This window comes from Eptatretus burgeri, chromosome 1 (assembly GCF_056783735.1).
Source record: "Eptatretus burgeri isolate ZD-2024b chromosome 1, Ebu_testis_v1, whole genome shotgun sequence".
Lineage (NCBI taxonomy): Eukaryota > Metazoa > Chordata > Myxini > Myxiniformes > Myxinidae > Eptatretus > Eptatretus burgeri.
This window is the reverse complement of record NC_140961.1, coordinates 69601814-69619705: the sequence shown is the minus strand read 5'-3', so window position 1 is coordinate 69619705 and position 17892 is coordinate 69601814. Positions and strand designations below refer to the sequence as shown.

Sequence of the window (17892 nt, the reverse complement as noted above, 5' to 3'; positions counted from 1 at the left end):
GGCTGTATGGACATGTGGCTCATTTTCCTGATGTTGATCCTGCTCACCAGATTCTCTCAGCGAGGGAGTCTCGTGAGTCGTGGAGGCCAATGGGCCAACCACGTGCCTCATGGTTGCAGCAGGTTGATCAGCATCTCAAGGAGATGGGGATGGGCCAGGCATCTGCCTGGGGGATGGCCAAATGGAGGTTCCTGGAGTACCGGTGGAAAGTGGATGCAGCGACGTGCTGCTCCCACACCTGACCTGACCTGACCTGCTCTCTCCTCTGGTCTGGCTCCCCTGTCTCGCATCTTTCTCAGCTTGATGCTGTGGAATCCAAGACCTTCAAGGTCATTGGAATTTCCCGTGCTCAGTCTGAGTCTGGTTTTATCACTTTGCCATCGCAGACAGGTCGCTATTGTCTGTCTTCTACCACCTCCTTTCTGGTCTTGCACCTTCTGTTCTTTCCATGCTTTGTCACCCCCAGGTTTCTGCAGGGCTCTCCTGGTCCACCATCAACCTCCTCCTGGTGAAATTACCTCAATCCAAGATCACTGCTCATCTCTACTGATTTGTTCCTCTCTTTTTCCCACCTGTGGAATCGACTTCCACATCCTCTTTAATCTCATTCTTTCCTCCAGGTCTTCAAAACAGCTGTTCCCCACCATCTCCGATTGTCTCAATCCTAAACCATGATCTTTTCTCCCCTTATTAACTCCCCAAATCCCTCCTCCTCCCAATTTTCCAGTTTTTCCTTTCCTTGGAGTTTCCTTTTGTCCACCCCATGCATGCATGCGTGTTTTGCGTCCTGTTTTTATTTTTTTTTTCTGTTGCATCATGTTCCGTTCACCATCCTAGCTCTTCCACGAGCCTTGATTTATGTCTACAAAAAGAAAAGCTATGATATTTTCTACCGCTGTTTTCCATCCCCACTTCCCTCCCTTTTTCCACAGAAGCCCACCTCTTTCCAAATTTCTAGTTTTTCTTCCTGAGAGTTTGCTTCTGTATCCATATTGTCCACTCTGTGTGTCCTGCCTTACCCCTCATTCCTCTCCACATCCCTTATCTGTCCAAGTCTCCCTTTATTTTGTTTTCAACCTTGTTGTTGGTGTTTACCTCTCTGTGTCTATTGTTGCTTTTGTTGTGTTGCATCGTGGACTGCTCTGTGTTCTACCTTTCCTATGAGCCTTTACTTTATATGCAAAAAAGTCAATGAACAACAACCTTCAGGGGTGATGTTTGAGGAAAATCTATTGATCTTTCTCCCTGATTAATATCTCTAGTGTTTGGAAAATCCAATCTGATGTCATTGATATTGTTGCATGGAAGAGGGGGGGGGGGGGTATCTGTAGCGAGAATGAGGTAAGCCGAATATGGACCATGTGTTTGAGTCAGATTTACTCTTGCATTAGGGATCTGTCAAGGGTGAGGCTATGTTGTTTGTGCATTGAGGGGGCAGTGATTGTAAACAATAGAGCATAATCTGGTAAAGTTCTGCTTTGTAAAGCCGACTGTATAGGCAAGACCAGGTGAGGACTTGGGTACAAAAGGCACGAAGAAAATGAACAACATACGGGCTGTTTTTGCCAAGAGATGCAGGCCACGGCATCATCGTGAACTGTGGAACACTTTTTTGCGAGGGGCAGACAGCAGATAGTGGTGCCCCCACACAGCATGCAGCCAACGGCGGGACCCGCTGCCCATGAAGGTGGTCCCAAACGAGGTGAAGGATGTGTGCACAACAGTGGAGTATTTGGCACAGAGGAGACGACATGCCTCCTCCTGCTTTGCCGCCTTCTCGTCTCCTGGCCTCCTCATCGCCATTGCTCCTCACACCTTCTTCCTGTGCCACACCAGCCTGCACTGGTTGTGGCAGACCCATAAACCAGCTCATGCCTGCCTCCTCACTGCTACCTCCTGCTATTCCTCGCCATTGTCCGGTTTGAATCCATTCCATGTTTGTGGCCACTGGCTGGGTTTTAGTATGAGTATTGCATTGTACATACAGTAAGCTTGCATGTTCCTTCTTCCTTTTTTTTCTCACGTCTTTTTAGTGAAGGTCTGTTCCTTATTTATTAATCATCATGTCTTTCCTTATCCCCCGTATTTCTTTTATAATAAACCCTTATCTGCTAAGAAATGTCTTCCCACCTTTGCCTTCCTGTGCACAAACAGCCATCAGTTTCAGTTTGGATTTGAGCAATCCTTGGGGGGAATCGTAATAGTAAATTCTAACATTGTTTTGACATTTACGGAGACCTTTATCAGACCTCTGGCTCAGACAGTCTACATTAGCAGACCCTCTGAAGTGTCAATATGTTTGCTTATGCGAGGCAGTTGTTTAAGGAAACTTTTGTGTACTGTGGTTCCATAGTGTTACGGATTTTGGAATTCGATCGCACACAACATTCAGGTTCCTTTAGTCAGTTATGTCGATAAGTGCTTGTTCCCTCGATAGTTCACCTTCCATTGTTTAATGGGCAGAAATCGATTAAGTGCGCTGCGATTCAATTTAATAGTTGGGGAGCGATCACAAAACAATGGAGACGCCCATCCACCTCTTCTGCGAAGAGGAAGAAGAGCCCTCCGGTTCCTGAATCACGGGACGTAAACAATTCCCTCCCACCCGCAGTTGTGCGGGCACGAGGGGGGGGGGGATGAGTCACGCCAGGAGCGGGGGAAGGGCGGAGGAGAATAAGGAAGAGATCCTGAGTTGGTCCGGCTGGTTGTAGTAAGCTTCGGCTTCTGCTTGACTCGGGTTGAGGCTTTTTGAAGGCTTTTTGCTTCGGCTTGGTTTTTAGCAGGCCTTTGGGTTCTGCTTGGCGAGGGTTGAGACTTTTGGTTCAGTGAGCTTCGGTTCTGCTTGGCGAGGTGGAGGCTTTTTGGAGAGCTTTTTGCTTCGGCTTGGCTTTTCAGCAGGCCTTCGGGTTCTGCTCAGCTCGGAGTTCTTGGTCCTCGCTTTGTTCATCGGAAGAGAGTTGAGCTGGTTGCTCGGCTCGAGCTGCTGGTGGTGGCTTCTTGCTCTTGGTTCGTGTTGTGAGAGGCTTTGTTCATCAGAAGAGAGTTGAGCTGGTTGCTCGGCTCGGAGTTCTTGGTTCGTGTTGTGAGAGGCTTTGTTCATTGGAAGAGAGTTGAGCTGGTTGCTCGGCTGGCTCTTCTTTGTTAGTGGAGCTCTTTGTTCTCCGCTTGGTTCCCGGCTTGGTGCGACTCATCGGCCTCATCTTGGACGTGGTTCTTTGAGATAGCGACGCATCGACGGGAAGGATCGGCGCCTCGTCTCACCAGCACGTGTTCGGAAGCACGAGAGGATTTGCTGGAGCTCGGGAAGGATCGCGGCTCACGGCGATTGGATCCAGCTCGCTCTCGCTGGAGCCCGGGTCCGAACAGCTTGAAGACCACACGAGGTGGAGAGGTTCGAGATAGGTTCTGGGTTTCAGCTCATCTGTCCTCCGAGCTGGAGTCCGTTATTAAAGGCATCAGCCACCATTTCTTGGGTGTGTGTGTTTGTGTGTGCGTACGTGTGTCCGTGGGCCCGTCTAATAAGTAGGAAACTGTTAAGTGCCTGTGTTGTATTGGCTTCACATTGGAATAGAACTCGGCTGTAGGATTTTTTTGCTCGTGTCTTTTTCCCCATCCCCCCATTCATTGCATTGCCTCTGTTCAAATAAATGTTCCCCATTGTTAAATGTCACCCGCTCGTTGCGTCCCTTCCTCTCATTGACTGCCATGAAGCGTTTGGAATGTTAGCTGGTTTTTAACACCGATTAGATAATCGGGTCCGACGGGACTTGGCGATATATAACCGCTCGGCAATCGCATACCAAACGAGCTGCGTAAAGCGGCTCATTTTCGTGCAGGTCCCGTTGAGGTGTAGACGGGCACACACAGGTAGAGGTAGTGGAGGACAATGGGGGTGATCTGGCGGAATGTCGTGACCCGGTTTGAGCAGCAGGTTAGCCTGCTTCATGAACGGAGGGAGACGATGTGTCCTCTTGAAGCAGACCGCGACGAGGTGGATCCGGTCGAGCTTTGCGAGTTGGGGGGGGGCGAGTGCTGTTAACGGGTACACGCGGAGCTTGGGGGGGTATGGAGGCCCCGGGACCCCTTGTGGTAGCGCGAATCCCCAGTGTAATTGTCCTGGTGTGTGTGTGTTTGCGAGTGTGCCGAAATGCGTGTTGAAACTCGCGCATAGTACGAGTAAAATGGCATGCGTGGGTGAAAGGCCGTGTGTGAGAGAAACAGCATGCCTGTGTGAAATGCCGTGTGTGATAGAAACCGCATGTGAGGACGCGGTATGAGAGGGAGATGGCGGTTGGTATGCGAGAAACTGCAACCGCCTGTCCAGGTGTCATGGCGCGGTTTGTGAGTATCATGGCACATGGGAGTGTGTGTGTTGAATGGCGACGAAGACGGAGACAGACAAGGGACAAAGGCCGTGTTGCGGCTGTAGCTGTTTTGGGGACCGTGCCGGATTCGCACGTCAGTGCGAGCGAGGTCTGTGCTGTGCTTCGCACGAGGCCACCGCGTGCGCGCCTGCGCGAGTGAAATCCGGTATGGAAACGTCCGTGGTCGATACAAGCCAACCCCGCAAATGGACAGAAGTTAGGCTGGAAATGTGAATTCGATTCGGACGGGTTCTCCGGGCGAGTGTGTTTGTAAAGCTCCGTGTGGCCTGCGCCGTGCGTTCTGTACGCGAAGCGTGCGAAGCGGCTTCCCCGATGCGTTACGCGTACCCCGGCTTGCGTGAGAGATCGCGCAGGTTTGGGGTGCGAATGACGTCATCAGAGATTCTGCGGTACGAGTTACGGACGGGCAGAGCAGATGTGCTCGCGCGGGGAACCCCTCGAAACGCGAGGCTTGCTTGGGATGCGCAGAGTGAGGTCATGGCTGCACGAATAGTTGGAATCCGGCAGAAGGGAATCCCTGCCGGATGTTACCGTCCGAGAAGGGACGAGGTGCACGAAGCTCGAACAGCTGCCATGACGTCATGGGAAAAAGAGCGCGGTTTGTGAATTGCCGTGCTGGTGCGCATAGAAAAAGAGAAAAGCAAGCCTCGCCACTTCGAGTATACAGGATTCCCTGGGCATGGGGTAGAAGACCCCCTAGCTTGGGGGCACAGGAAGTACTAGTTAGGGGGATGGGATAGTGATAGACCGACTTCATGGGGACGTGAGTTGTTCCTCATGGAGCCTGTGGAATGGATAAGTTAGAGGGATTTCAGTTTAGATTTAGGAAATGGGAATTGTTGGATTGTTGGAGACACGGACAGACTGGAAATGTGTAGTGGAGACGTAGCTTAGCTACGTAGAGTAAATGGAACGTGCATGAGTTTTAAGGGATGACGTGGGAGCACGAGTTAGTCAGGGGATTTATTTCGGAAGGATGGCAGTGTGGAGTGTTGGTGTGAGTGGAAAAGAGGAAAATGTACTTGATGAATGAGTGAGGGACAGCGGGCCCAAGTGTGTGAGTGGAGCGAATGTAGAATGGATGGTGCGATGACCGATTGGGGGGAGGAGTGATTCCCACCCAAGGGACCCCGAGGTCAGTTTAATGTTAGTTAGTGGGTAGTTAAATTTACCAACAGGAGGTCGTGTTGTTGGTGTCGAGAGAAGGCACGAAACCCATTTGGAGGGGTGCAAGAGTTCATGGACCGGCTGGGAGTGTGGCTGTGGAAAGGTGAGTTTTTTGTTTAGAGGGCACCGGATTAGTCGGCCAGAGCAGGCCAAGGGCCCAAGATGGGCCGGGATAGTTTAGTGTGCACGGGCGACCCGTCGGAAACGGGACCCGTAGCGCCAGAATGCCACGGGGACAGTGTAGTGGGCATGGGCGACCCTCAGAAAGGGACCCGGGGCACCAACACGCCACGTGGGCATCGGAGGGGGGCAATGCCAGAGAGGGCAACCCCCCCACGTTCATAGGGAGCAGCTAGGCTCGGAGGCAGCCTGCGGGCCTGGGGGTGCCATGGTTAGAGTTCGGCAGAGGGGGAGTTCCTGTCAGTTCAGCCACGCTGCTCAGCCAGGAAATTGTGCGAGGGCACGAATGAAAATTTGAGGGCAAGGCCCAAATGTATAATGGACACCAACACAGACGACGGGAATCATGGTTTTTAGAACCGATAGTTTAAAAGTGTGAGGCGTTTTTGGAAAGCCCCGGGGTAGTTTCAGGTTAATAAATGTCAGGGTAGTTAGGAGATGTACCGCTTCGCACCATCCATCCCTTCGCTCGTTGTAGGCCGCTGGACTCACCTTGGTAGATCGCTGAACTCTGAGGAGGCCATTCTGAGGCTTCGCTGGGCCTCGGGACAGGACGCTAGTTTCTCCCTATTCCCCTCCAGAGAGGGAACGTAGGGGTTGGGAGTAGGCTCGGTGGACATGATAGGCGAGCCGGACAATGACGATAAAGGAGGTTAGGGAGACAATTATAGAAGGGAAATAAAAATAATAGAAATAAAGAGGGGCTAAATAAATTTTGTTGTTGTTGTGTTGCAAATTAAGGGAGTGGGTATGGACAGAGACAGGCAAAGGCGATAGAGTGGGGGAAGACAGTAGGCTCGGTCCGAGCCCGCCTTCAGAGCGGCCGGCACCACCGCACTCCCTCCAGACCTGATGGAACCACACTAGAGGCCGGCCAGCTTCACCTGCCGGCCTGTTGTGATGCAGCCACCTGTTCCGCACGGCCTTGCCTTGCTATGCCTCGTTTGCCTGCCTCTGCCATGACCCCATGCCTGCTAGCCCTTGTTTGTATTTTCCCCTGTGTCCATCCATCACCATGTGTGCCAGGATCATCCAGTTTTGTGAGGACAGCCCTGCAGGCAGCCACACCCGGGGACTGCATTGAGCAGCCCGTGCACCATGTTTTGCATCCATCCAGTCCATTTTGTGTTTTGTGACCATCTCCATCCATTCCCCTGCACCAATGACTTTTACCTTTTTCCTTTCACAGATCACAGGTCCTGGGCCATGGATAAGTTGAGTGAAAATTGTAAATACGTGGAACCTCACCTGCATGTTTGTTTTAGCGCCGGCAATTTTAGTTACGTTCTCCGAATGAGTTGTGAGAGTTTGTTTAGTTAGTTACGCAGCGCGTTAGGTTATTTATTTTTTGGACACGTATAAAGAAATGTCGCACTCAGGGATCTGAAGGTAAAATGTACGAGGGGAAAAGTTACACATGCTGGTCACACGAAAATTTGACGACTCAGAACGAGTCTGTTGAAAGGGGAGGGGGTAGTGTTACGAATTTGGGAATTCGATCACACACAACATTCAGGTTCCTTTAGTCAGTTATGTCGATAAGTGCTTGTTCCCTAGATAGTTCACCTCCCATTGTTTAATGGGCAGAAATCGATTAAGTGCGCTGCGATTCAATATAATAGTTTGGGAGCGATCACAAAACAATGGAGACGCCCCTCCCCCTCTTCTGCGAAGAGGAAGAAGAGCCCTCCGGTCCTGAATCACGGGACGTAAACAACTCCCTCCGACCCACGGTTGTGCGGGCACGGGGGGGGGGGGGGATGAGTCACGCCGGGAACGGGGGAAGGGCGGAGGAGAATAAAGAAGAGATCCTGAGTTGGTTCGGCTGGTTGTAATAAGCTTCGGCTTCTGCTTAGCTCAGGTTAGGATCGAGGCTTTTTGAAGGCTTTTTGCTTCGGCTTGGCTTTTAGCAGGCCTTTGGGTTCTGCTTGGCGAGGGTTAAGACTTTTGGTTCAGTGAGCTTCGGTTCTGCTTGGCGAGGTGGAGGCTTTTTGGAGAGCTTTTTGCTTCGGCTTGGCTTTTCAGCAGACCTACGGGTTCTGCTTGGCTCGGTTCGCTTTTTGGGCTCTGGCTTGGTTTGTCGAAGAGAGAGGCTTTGTTCATCGGAAGAGAGTTGAGCTGGTTGCTCGGCTGGCTCTTCTTGGTTCGTGGAGCTCTTTGTTCTCCGCTTGGTTCCCGGCTTGGTGTGACTCATCGGCCTCATCTTGGAGGTGGTTCTTCGAGATAGCGACGCATCGACGGGAAGGATCGGCGCCTCGTCTCACCAGCACGTGTTTGGAAGCACGAGAGGATTCGCTGGAGCTCGGGAAGGATCGCGGCTCCCACACCACCATGCCCTTCCCCGTAGGCCCGCAGACTCCACCACAACGGCGATTGGATCCAGCTCGCTCTCGCTGGAGCCTGGGTCCGAACAGCTTGAAGACCACACGAGGTGGAGAGGTTCGAGATAGGTTCTGGGTTTCAGCTTATCTGTCCTCCGAGCTGGAGTCCGTTATTAAAGGCATCAGCCACCATTTCTTGGGTGTGTGTGTGTGAGTTCGTACATGTGTCCGTGGGCCCGTCTAATAAGTAGGGAACTGTTAAGTGCCTGTGTTGTATTTGCTTCACATTGGAATAGAACTCGGCTGTAGGATTTTTTTGCTCGTGTCTTTTTCCCTTCCCCCCATTCATTGCATTGCCTGTTTTCAAATAAATGTTCCCCATTGTTAAATGTCACCCGCTCGTTGCGTCCCTTCCTCTCATTGACTGCCATGAAGCGTTCGGAATGTTAGCTGGTTTTTAACACCGATGAGATAATCGGGTCCGACGGGACTTGGCGATATATATATATATATATATATATATATATATATATATATATATATATATATATATATATATATATATAAAACCGCTCGGCAATCGCATACGAAACGAGCTGCGTAAAGCGGCTCGTTTTCGTACAGGTCCCGTTGAGGTGTAGATCCCCGGCATTTCTGTCTGCGCGAATAATTAGGTTTCTCGATAATTCGGCGATTGACCCTGTAGCGCGTGAACAGAAGAGTTGGCTGATCTATGGTGTTATAAAAACACACGTAGCTGGGTTTTGGCGTTGATCCGGAAGCTACGACTGGATTGCTCGTTTGGTGGGCGCGTGTGGCCGCAATTGAGCTGAGGCGGTTGTCCGCACGCCAAACGGGTGAGAATCTTCAACAATGCACTGTATTTCGGCCTGATTATAAGTTTTGTATTTGAAGCAGATTTTGTCTTGCTGATGAAACTTTCAGGCAAAAATGTGCAAGAATGTTTGTTTTTTTTAAAAAAATATGGCCTCGTCTACTCATCTTCAGTAATTGTTATATTTGACTGGAATTATTTGTATAGCTACGGATGCTAATGCTTTGTTTAAAAAGTATGTGACCATTTCAGAATGTTCAGGCCAACAAATTTATATTTTAGAAAATGAAATATTTTAGAATGTTGTCTCATTTCTCCAGGAGCTTGCCATCCTGGTAGCACGTGAATTTCTTTTGCGGTCATCAGTGACGGCAGTGGCACAAGTGGTGGTAGAGCGTGTCGTGCAGCTGCACCAAGAAACACGGCTGGAACGAGCAAAGAATGATGTGGAAACTCAGGCAATTGAGCAACATGATGATGCAACACTGCTCATCAGAAACCTGGGTTTCCCACCTGGAGGTCAAGCCCTAACAAACAGCAACTCAACAGGTATTGTTGGATCAAGATGCTATCTTGGTATAACTAACAGGTTAGCTTGTGCTTTTTCTTTGGTAGTGTGTATGTGTATATATATATATATATATATATATATATATATATATATATATATATATATATATATATATATATATATATATATATATATATATATATATATATATATATATATATATATATATTGTTAAGGATCGGCGGTGGCGGGATTCGCACCCCACTCTTTACAGCCAAATTTTGAAGATTCGGCGTCACTTAGCACCGCCGTCTCCGGGGTTATAACGCCGGCCGGCTCAGCACAGACCTCGGGTCACGTGCCTCGGATCACGATACCAACATACACCTGGGCCGTACCAGTTGGGGAAATAGACCCCAGCTACAGACTGGATTTGTCAGAGACCGAGCGTAGTCTGCCAGTCCGTCGCCCGTTTTGGTTTTATATACAAATTGAGCGAATTGTTCATCAGCACGGCACGAATAAATTCAATGCGGAAACTTTCATATGAATCAGCCAGATTTATTTGGGGCACACGGGGAACACAACACAAGCAAAGCATTCATGACAATGTTATAATTCATCTATAACCCGCTCTAAACTAGGGAGCTACGGATTACGGGTTTCGAAGGGAACCCTGGCGAGATAAACCTTAGACAACATGCAGACAACAAGACACAGAGTACTTGGTGATGCCTCATGGACGAGAGGAAAAGTGTCAAAGGCACGAATGCAGCTCGTGATGAGCCAATGTCAACGGATTCGAGCGCCCAAGCTCAATCACGCCGCATGGCAAAATGGCGGCGGTGTCCTTTTGTCGCACCGCCCACGCACGCAGCCTCAGCGCCTCAGCCCCCGTAAGGTCAACGGCACAAGAGCGGAAGATCCACGGTGTGCTCCAGCTGGCTTTTCATAAGGTCCAGCATACAAATCCAGGCCTGGCCTGTTCACCAGATCAGGCCAAATCGGGGTATTGGGCTCCGCAGGCGGATCGACGGGACCACAAGACGTGTCGAGCCGTGCAGTGAGTAGGGACAGTCAGAGGCTCCGTCACTGGACTCCGGATGAACCTGTCGATGTCCTCATAAAAGTCGATCGCCGACTCCCCTCCTGCAGTCCCTCCTGCCTCTTTCACGAAGCAGATCACAGACTGACACAACCGTTCCTGACACAGCAGATCACGACTCCCACTAGCCGTTTCTTCCTTGCCTTCCCGGGGCTCGCTCTTCTCACGAAAGCCGATCCCAGACTCTACTCTAGCAGCCTCTCATCCAGTGGAAGGCAGACTCTCACAGTCGTTTCTCATCCAGCAGAAGGTAGACTCGAAAAAAGCAGCTGTTTCTTTTTACAGCCGATCGCAGACTCGACGCTCGGGCAGTTTCACCCTTGCCTTCCCGGCGCTCGCTTTTCTCGAAATCGACTGACACTCTCAGAGCGCTGGGCGGGGCCTCATTCGGAGAGGGGAAGGAAGAAGAAGAAAACCACCTCTCTGCACATCACCACTGTATGAACAATGAACAGCCTGCTACACCTCCCGACACACATGAAACATCCAATTACCGAACAACCTGGCTAAACATGCATTTAATGGGGGATCTGGGCAAATCCTATATTTAATAACACACTAAGGGCCATTTCCGCAACATATATATATATATAAATATATATATATATATATATATATATATATATATATATATATATATATATACACACACACACACACAACAGATAAAGACAGCAGCATAGGCATTGTATGATTCTCTCCATAAATTTATTCAATGGTTTGTTGTTCAGCATTCTCTATTACCTTACCTTTACTTCATGATGTCTTTCCAACAACATGACACCAAAGCATATTCCTGTTCAAATTTCGCATTGTCTCAACTGCTCAAATTAAACCGAAAAACAGGGATACCTGTGGGCATCTCTTGCATTTTCCTCCTGGACTTGGACCAAAATTAACAAATGGGATTATCGATGAGATTCTTGTGATCTGTAGCGGATAAAGCTCTTCCAATGGCCTGCTTGAGGTTGGTATTTTTCTTCATATTGACCTCAATAAAGTCTAAGACGCTGTGTAGAATGGAGGATAATAGATTGGTGTCTTTTGGTGGAACGACGTGAAGCTTGGCCAATTTCGTCTCATTATAATGTAAGCTGGCTACTAACATTGCACAATCCGGTACCATTTTATGTTGTTAATAGGTTTTTAAAGTGAAAGATTGTTGCTTCGGCCCTCCGTTTGCAAACATAAATGTTCCCATTATGATCGGCTGCCATTATTCACATTCTAAATCCATTGAATATCCTCTTAAGGTGCAAGATCGTTAATAAGGGAGTAAAAATATTTGTGTTGCTGCTGTACTGTTCAAAATAAACGTCCGGTAAAGACCAAGTTAAAAAAAAAAACAATTTTACAAACACGACGTTGGTGCATTTATGTAGATGGCCCTTGTTACCTTGTGCTCAGAGCAGAAAACAGGGTTAAGCATTTGGTTCACCTTGTCTGTCTATCAGTCAAAAGATCAAGGAACTACTTATTTTTTAATTCAATTGTATTTGTTGAACACGATAGCACATGAATCCGAACATTAATTGGAACAGGAACCTGCAGGTTCGCAATTATTTTGCTCTTAATTTGGCAAATTGTCCGAAGTCTCATCATGAGTGTGCATGTGCACAGCGTGGTGGAGCAGTTGCTTCAGTCTGTCTGTCTGGCAGTCAAATAAAATTGCAAATCATTCCAAACAGGAAACTCTGTTTTTAATGACGTCATAAAGGACACAAACAACAGGCATGAAGAACTAATGTCATGTGGTAAATAAGGTGGCGTAAAAGAGGGTGCATAAACGGTGATAAACTTCCGATTAAATGGTTCGTTTTGTTTTTTTTCGACAGCCTTGAAAACTTTTAATTTATTTCAAGTTAATTATATATTTGAACACCGTGGAACACAAATCACCTTGGTTGCACCGAAAATTGCACTTGGGATGACCGAAAATGACTGCCCAGGAATGCAGCCTCAGTTTTTAGGCCGCCTGTTCGAAGAACAGAGAGCTATAGCGATACCCCCGGTGTGAGCGTGAGCGTCAGCGTGAGCGTGAGCGTCAAAATGTTAAAATTTTTGGTGCAATTTATTTTTTTTTATCGACCACACTATTTTTTTATACGCCCGATATATATATATATATATATATATATATATATATATATATATATATATATATATATATATATATATATATATGTATATATGTATATGTATGTGTGTATATGTATATGTATGTGTGTATATGTATATGTATGTGTGTATATGTATATGTATGTGTGTATATGTATATGTATGTGTGTATGTGTATATGTATGTGTGTATATGTATATGTATGTGTGTATATGTATGTGTGTATATGTATATGTATGTGTGTATATGTATATGTATGTGTGTATATGTATATATATATATATATATGTATATATATATATATATATATATATATATATATATATATATATATATATATATATATATATATACACATGTCGGGGCGTATTATGTGTCCTCCGTCCGTCTGTCTGTCTGTGTCTGTCCATCCGTCCGTTCCTGTCCGCACTCTAACTCCCAAAGTTTTCAACTTTCACGTTTCATATTTGGTACATAGGTACAGACTGTGGAGACGGTGTGTCGCGACATACGTTCGTCATCTAAAGTGGTTGCCATGGAAACCAGGATGCTGTTTTCCATCCGTTCCTGTTTGCACCCTAACTCCCAAAGTTTTCAACTTTCTCGTTTCATATTTGGTACATTGGTACAGACTATGGAGACGGTGTGTCGTGACGTAGGTTTGTCATCTAAAGTGGTTGCCATGACAACCAGGATGCTGTTTTCCATGTCGTAGCACAATTCTATATATATATCTTCTTGTATGGCGTATATTGTGCTCACTTGCGCTCTTGTTACTGATTACAAATGCATATATTGCTTTAAAATTATTTGGATCAGACTTCACTGCAATGCTTTATAAAAAATATTAATTATTAGACGAGTCTTTTAAAAACGATAAATGTATCAACAGGTGAGCATTGGGTGGCTTTGACACCAACTCTGGTTAACATTATGCTAATGAGAAAAACGTTTTCGATTTACACTCAGATTTTCAGGAACGCATCTTGAACGTAAATCGAGGAATTACTGTCCTCATGTAAAAATAAGGAAACTGCATGAACCATTTTTAAATGCTTTTTTTTTAGGAAAAAGGAAGAAACATTTGAAGACCACAAGGGGAAAACCAGAGATGTCACTTTTTATAAATTTCAGGGTTATTGCACCTGCCAATAGTTGGCAACATAAGGTTTCCTCTCACAATATTACTTTAACAAATAACCAGGGGTGTCACATAATTTATATGGTATAAAGTTTAGCCGTGCAATGAAAAAACAAGTGTTGTCAAAGCTGAACAAGTAGAAACCCAGAGTTGTCAGTACTTTACTCCTGGTTATCTCCCTTTCGTTCATGTTAACTGTTCCACCATAATATTCAGAGTTGAGAAACTAAAAAATGAAAGGTTGTAAAACTTTCACAGCATAAACTCTGAGCACTACAATGGCCTATTTGGTTCTATCATGGGCTCCGTAGTTGGTGCATATCCTGGTTCAAGCCTGGTCAAACCTTTATTGTGACTTTTATGGGACCCACGCCGTGGCTTAATGGTTAGCGCGTCTGAGTACCCATCCTCATTCGATGTACCCACCGCCCAATCAACCTGCTTAAGTATATGAGGGAGTCACATGAGGTGACTTCGGCTATCGCGGGGGTGGTTTATCCTTGGTTTCCTCCCAGTTTTCCATCATAATAAGTAGTACGGAGTAAGAAATGGAGAATCCGTCATCATATAAGCGAAATACCCTTGAGTATGGCGTTGAACACCAATCAAACAAAAAAACAATGACCGTTTAATGTTGAAAAAAAATAATCTGTGATCACCAAAGTCATGTAATGTATGCTAATAACCAACAAGCATGAATTTGCTCCACATCCTGGGTTACAATTGCATGGCAATTATTAAACAAGGGAATAACCAGTGATGTCAGTTTGCAACATTGTTTCGTTCTTTGCTCTTAAATTAAATAACACAGAAGCTTGGCAAATGCTACATGCTTAATTTGATCGGCCAATGATCACTCTTCCTTTTACTGGAAAAGAAATCTATATGACAGTTATTAAACAGTCCACCAAAGTCTTGAAACTTTGTTTTTCAGTTTCTTCAAAATTTACTTATCCTGACGTCTCTGGTTTTCCCCTTGTGGTCTTCATTTATACTCAATGAAGATTCGGTTTGGAGATATTGAGAAAAGAGGGTGGGGCGGGGGGGGGAGAAAATAAAAGAATGTACAGGAAGTACAGGCAGAAGGAAATTCAACAGAATGAAGTCATTGTAAAGTGAAAAAAATAATAATAGTTTTTTATTTTTATTTTTTGAAGTGAGGAGGGGAAATATGATAATGTTGAGAAGGTGTAAAGTACTTTGGGAATAAAGAAGTAAAACGAGGAACATGGATACAGAAGGACACAATTTTCACAGCGGTTGTCTTTGGAGCAGTAAGAAGAACTCAAACAAATTTGACAAATGCATCACAACAAGGTGCGATTTAACACGGAAAATTGGGCGGAAACAAAAACAGCAACATGGGGACGAAGATAAAACAAAAAAACACGACGGGTACGGTTCGGAAAAACGTAGCTTCAATGAGGTGGAAGCGGCAGCTGCAGATTCATCCACGTGTACAAAAATCCCCGAACCGAAAGCCCTCAAGATACCCAAACCAGAAGTCCATCCTCTTTGCTGAATTTAGAGTATTTGGAGTTTTGTTTTTTCTCGAACTTCATTCTTGTGTACTTTGCTTATTTCAATGGTGCTTATATTATGATCACAGATCTGAGTTTTGCAGGTGTGCATACTTACCCTGTGTCAGTGCCATACTCGACTGCACAAGGCCACCCAGGAAAAACCAGCGTCATGTTGTCCTTGGTTATGCCATCCTCTGGGCCAATCGTCAATGCCAGCCACAGCACCGGCTCGACTGGTGACGATGTTACACCTATAAACCCTGTACTCAGGTAAGTGAGATTTTTAGTGTTTCCTCTAAGTTACTAAAATAACCTTGTGGTTGAAAAACCCCACATCAACTTATTTACATGTCACCAAATACTAATAAATTATGTTTAAATGCATTATATATCGAACACCCGATCTGCAATTGACTTTCTTGTTTTATTTCTTTTTCCAACATATGTGTTTTAAATCCACGTTACAAGTAGCTGTCTGACAAATGAAGTTGTCCGATCTTTCACCACATGTTGTGAACAGGGGGAATTGAATTAGGTGTATCTGGTTCAACTTTAAGGTGCTTAATCTTAACATTAAAGGCCAATGTTATATTTCCACGGACTGTTCAACTGCCAATTGTGTAAGCCTTTTAACATTTCCACATGACCAACTTGGAGCGGCTGAATGGGTTTGGCAAAGCAGACAGATTTGGATTTGCACAGACTTCAAAAATTCAACGCAACACTCCGCACTTTGCAGTTAACATTTCAGTGAAGTGATTTGTCCAGCAACCCAATTCCGTGTCATCTTTTGCAATAAATTTACACCACAAACATAAACTAAAGGAAAATGGCATATCAACAAATTTTTGAGTGAAAAATCACTACGTCGGCAACTGTTACACCAACTAAGTTTTGCCTCACGTGACTGTCAGTGGCATTTGGTCGACTATATCTGTGAGCAGTCCTAATGTACAGCAAGAGTGAGCAACAAATTACGCTTGGTGTTGGCGTAACGGTTAAAGTGGCCGATTTCAGATCTTGGGGTCTTGAGTTTGAGCCCATGTCGTGCCAATACATAGCACCAGATGGGTGACTCAGCCGGTCATCCTTCCGAGGTCGTCAAAAAGAGTACCAGCTTACTGGAAATGGGGATTGCATCAGCGGCACAGCCGTGCTTCCAGCAATGATGCAACCAGCATTCACAGGCTGCCTACAAAATAATAAAGCAACAACTTTGTGAACAAAGCAACATCCCAAAGCCATGCATTTGCACTGCTTTGACCAAGCCTCACAGAAAAGTGAATGTTTAAATTGAGGCGAATCATAATATTAATTTTAAAATGGCAATCAGAAGGTGTGATGCCCAAAATAAATATCATACATAATGTTCCTGGAAATTAATAGCATTAACTAGGTCTGTGGCAATGACATCCACAATGCTCCTCTTAATATTTTCATTTCGTTGCTGATTTGCTTTTGCACAATCAGCAAGAGTCCCATTCCACACCATCAGCTGCTGAGACTTACTGCCGTGGCCAAAAGTATTGGCACCCTTGCACTTTTTTAAATAACTCACAATTTTCTCTAAAAATAAGCTGAAATTAACAAAAAGTATTTGGTCTCCACAATTCTTTATTTCACTGTTAATATTGCAGAACCTTTGTTTTTGATTCGGAACTTAAAGATCCTTTAAAATCGGAAAATAAAAATCAATGGCATTGATAAAATTATTGACATCCGACACTTGATATTTGGTAGCGCAGCCTTTGGACAAAATATCTGCAGTCAAGTGCTTCCTACAGCCATGAATGAGCTTCCTACACCTCTCTACTGGTGGTTTGGCCCACCCATCTTGTTCAAACTGCTCCAGTTCCTCCAGATTTGAAAGGTGCCTTCTCCCAACTGCTGTTTTCAGATCTCCCCACAGGTGTTCAATGGGATTTAGATCTGGACTCATTACTAGCCACTTCAGAACAGTCCAGCGTTTTGTCTTGAACCATTCCTGGGTGCTTTTTGAAGTGTGTTTGGGGTCATTGTCCTGTTACAAGACCCATGACCTTCAACGGAGACCCAGCTTTCTGACACTCGGTTGAACATTGTGCTCCAAAATGCCTTGGTAATCTCCTGATTTCATGATGCCATGCACACGTTCAAGGCACCCAGTGCCAGAGGCAGCACAGCAACCCCCAAAACATCACTGAACCTCCTCAATGTTTGACTGTAGGGAAGGTATTCTTTTCTTTGAGGGCTTCATTTTGTTTTCTGTGAAGATAGAGATGATGTGCTTTCTCAAAAAGCTTTAATTTGGACTCATCTGTCCACAGGACATTCTCCCAGAAGGATTTTGGCTTGTTCAGGTGTGTTTTCGCAAACTCCAGTCGGGCTTTCTTATGTCTGTCTCTCAGCAGTGGGGTCCTTCTGGGTCTCCTTCCAAAGAAGCCCCTTTCATTGAGTTGGCAACGAATAGTGTGAGTTGTGACTGTTGTACCTTGTGTTTGAAGGTCAGCTTGAATCTGTTTGGCAGTTGATTGAGGTGATTTCTCCACCATTCGAACAATCCTTTGCTGCAATCTTCGATCAAGTTTTCTCTTGCGGCCACGTCCAGGGAGGTTGGATGCAGTGTC

At 45.8% G+C, this 17892-nt stretch overlaps 1 protein-coding gene across 6 annotated transcripts in view; it reads left to right on the top strand.

Annotated features, from left to right (window-relative positions):
- TAB1 (TGF-beta activated kinase 1 (MAP3K7) binding protein 1) overlaps nt 1-17892 on the top strand; it is an 82462-nt gene that overhangs the window by 57436 nt on the left and 7134 nt on the right. For 4 of the 6 annotated variants that reach the window (XM_085887127.1, XM_085887125.1, XM_085887122.1 and 1 more), the window contains 2 exons: nt 9209-9437; nt 15373-15556. In XM_085887127.1, the coding sequence (XP_085743253.1) occupies nt 9209-9437; nt 15373-15556 (413 nt within the window). The remainder of the gene's footprint in view (nt 1-9208; nt 9438-15372; nt 15557-17892) is intronic. The other 2 variants (XM_085887117.1, XM_085887114.1) reach the window with 2 other exon arrangements.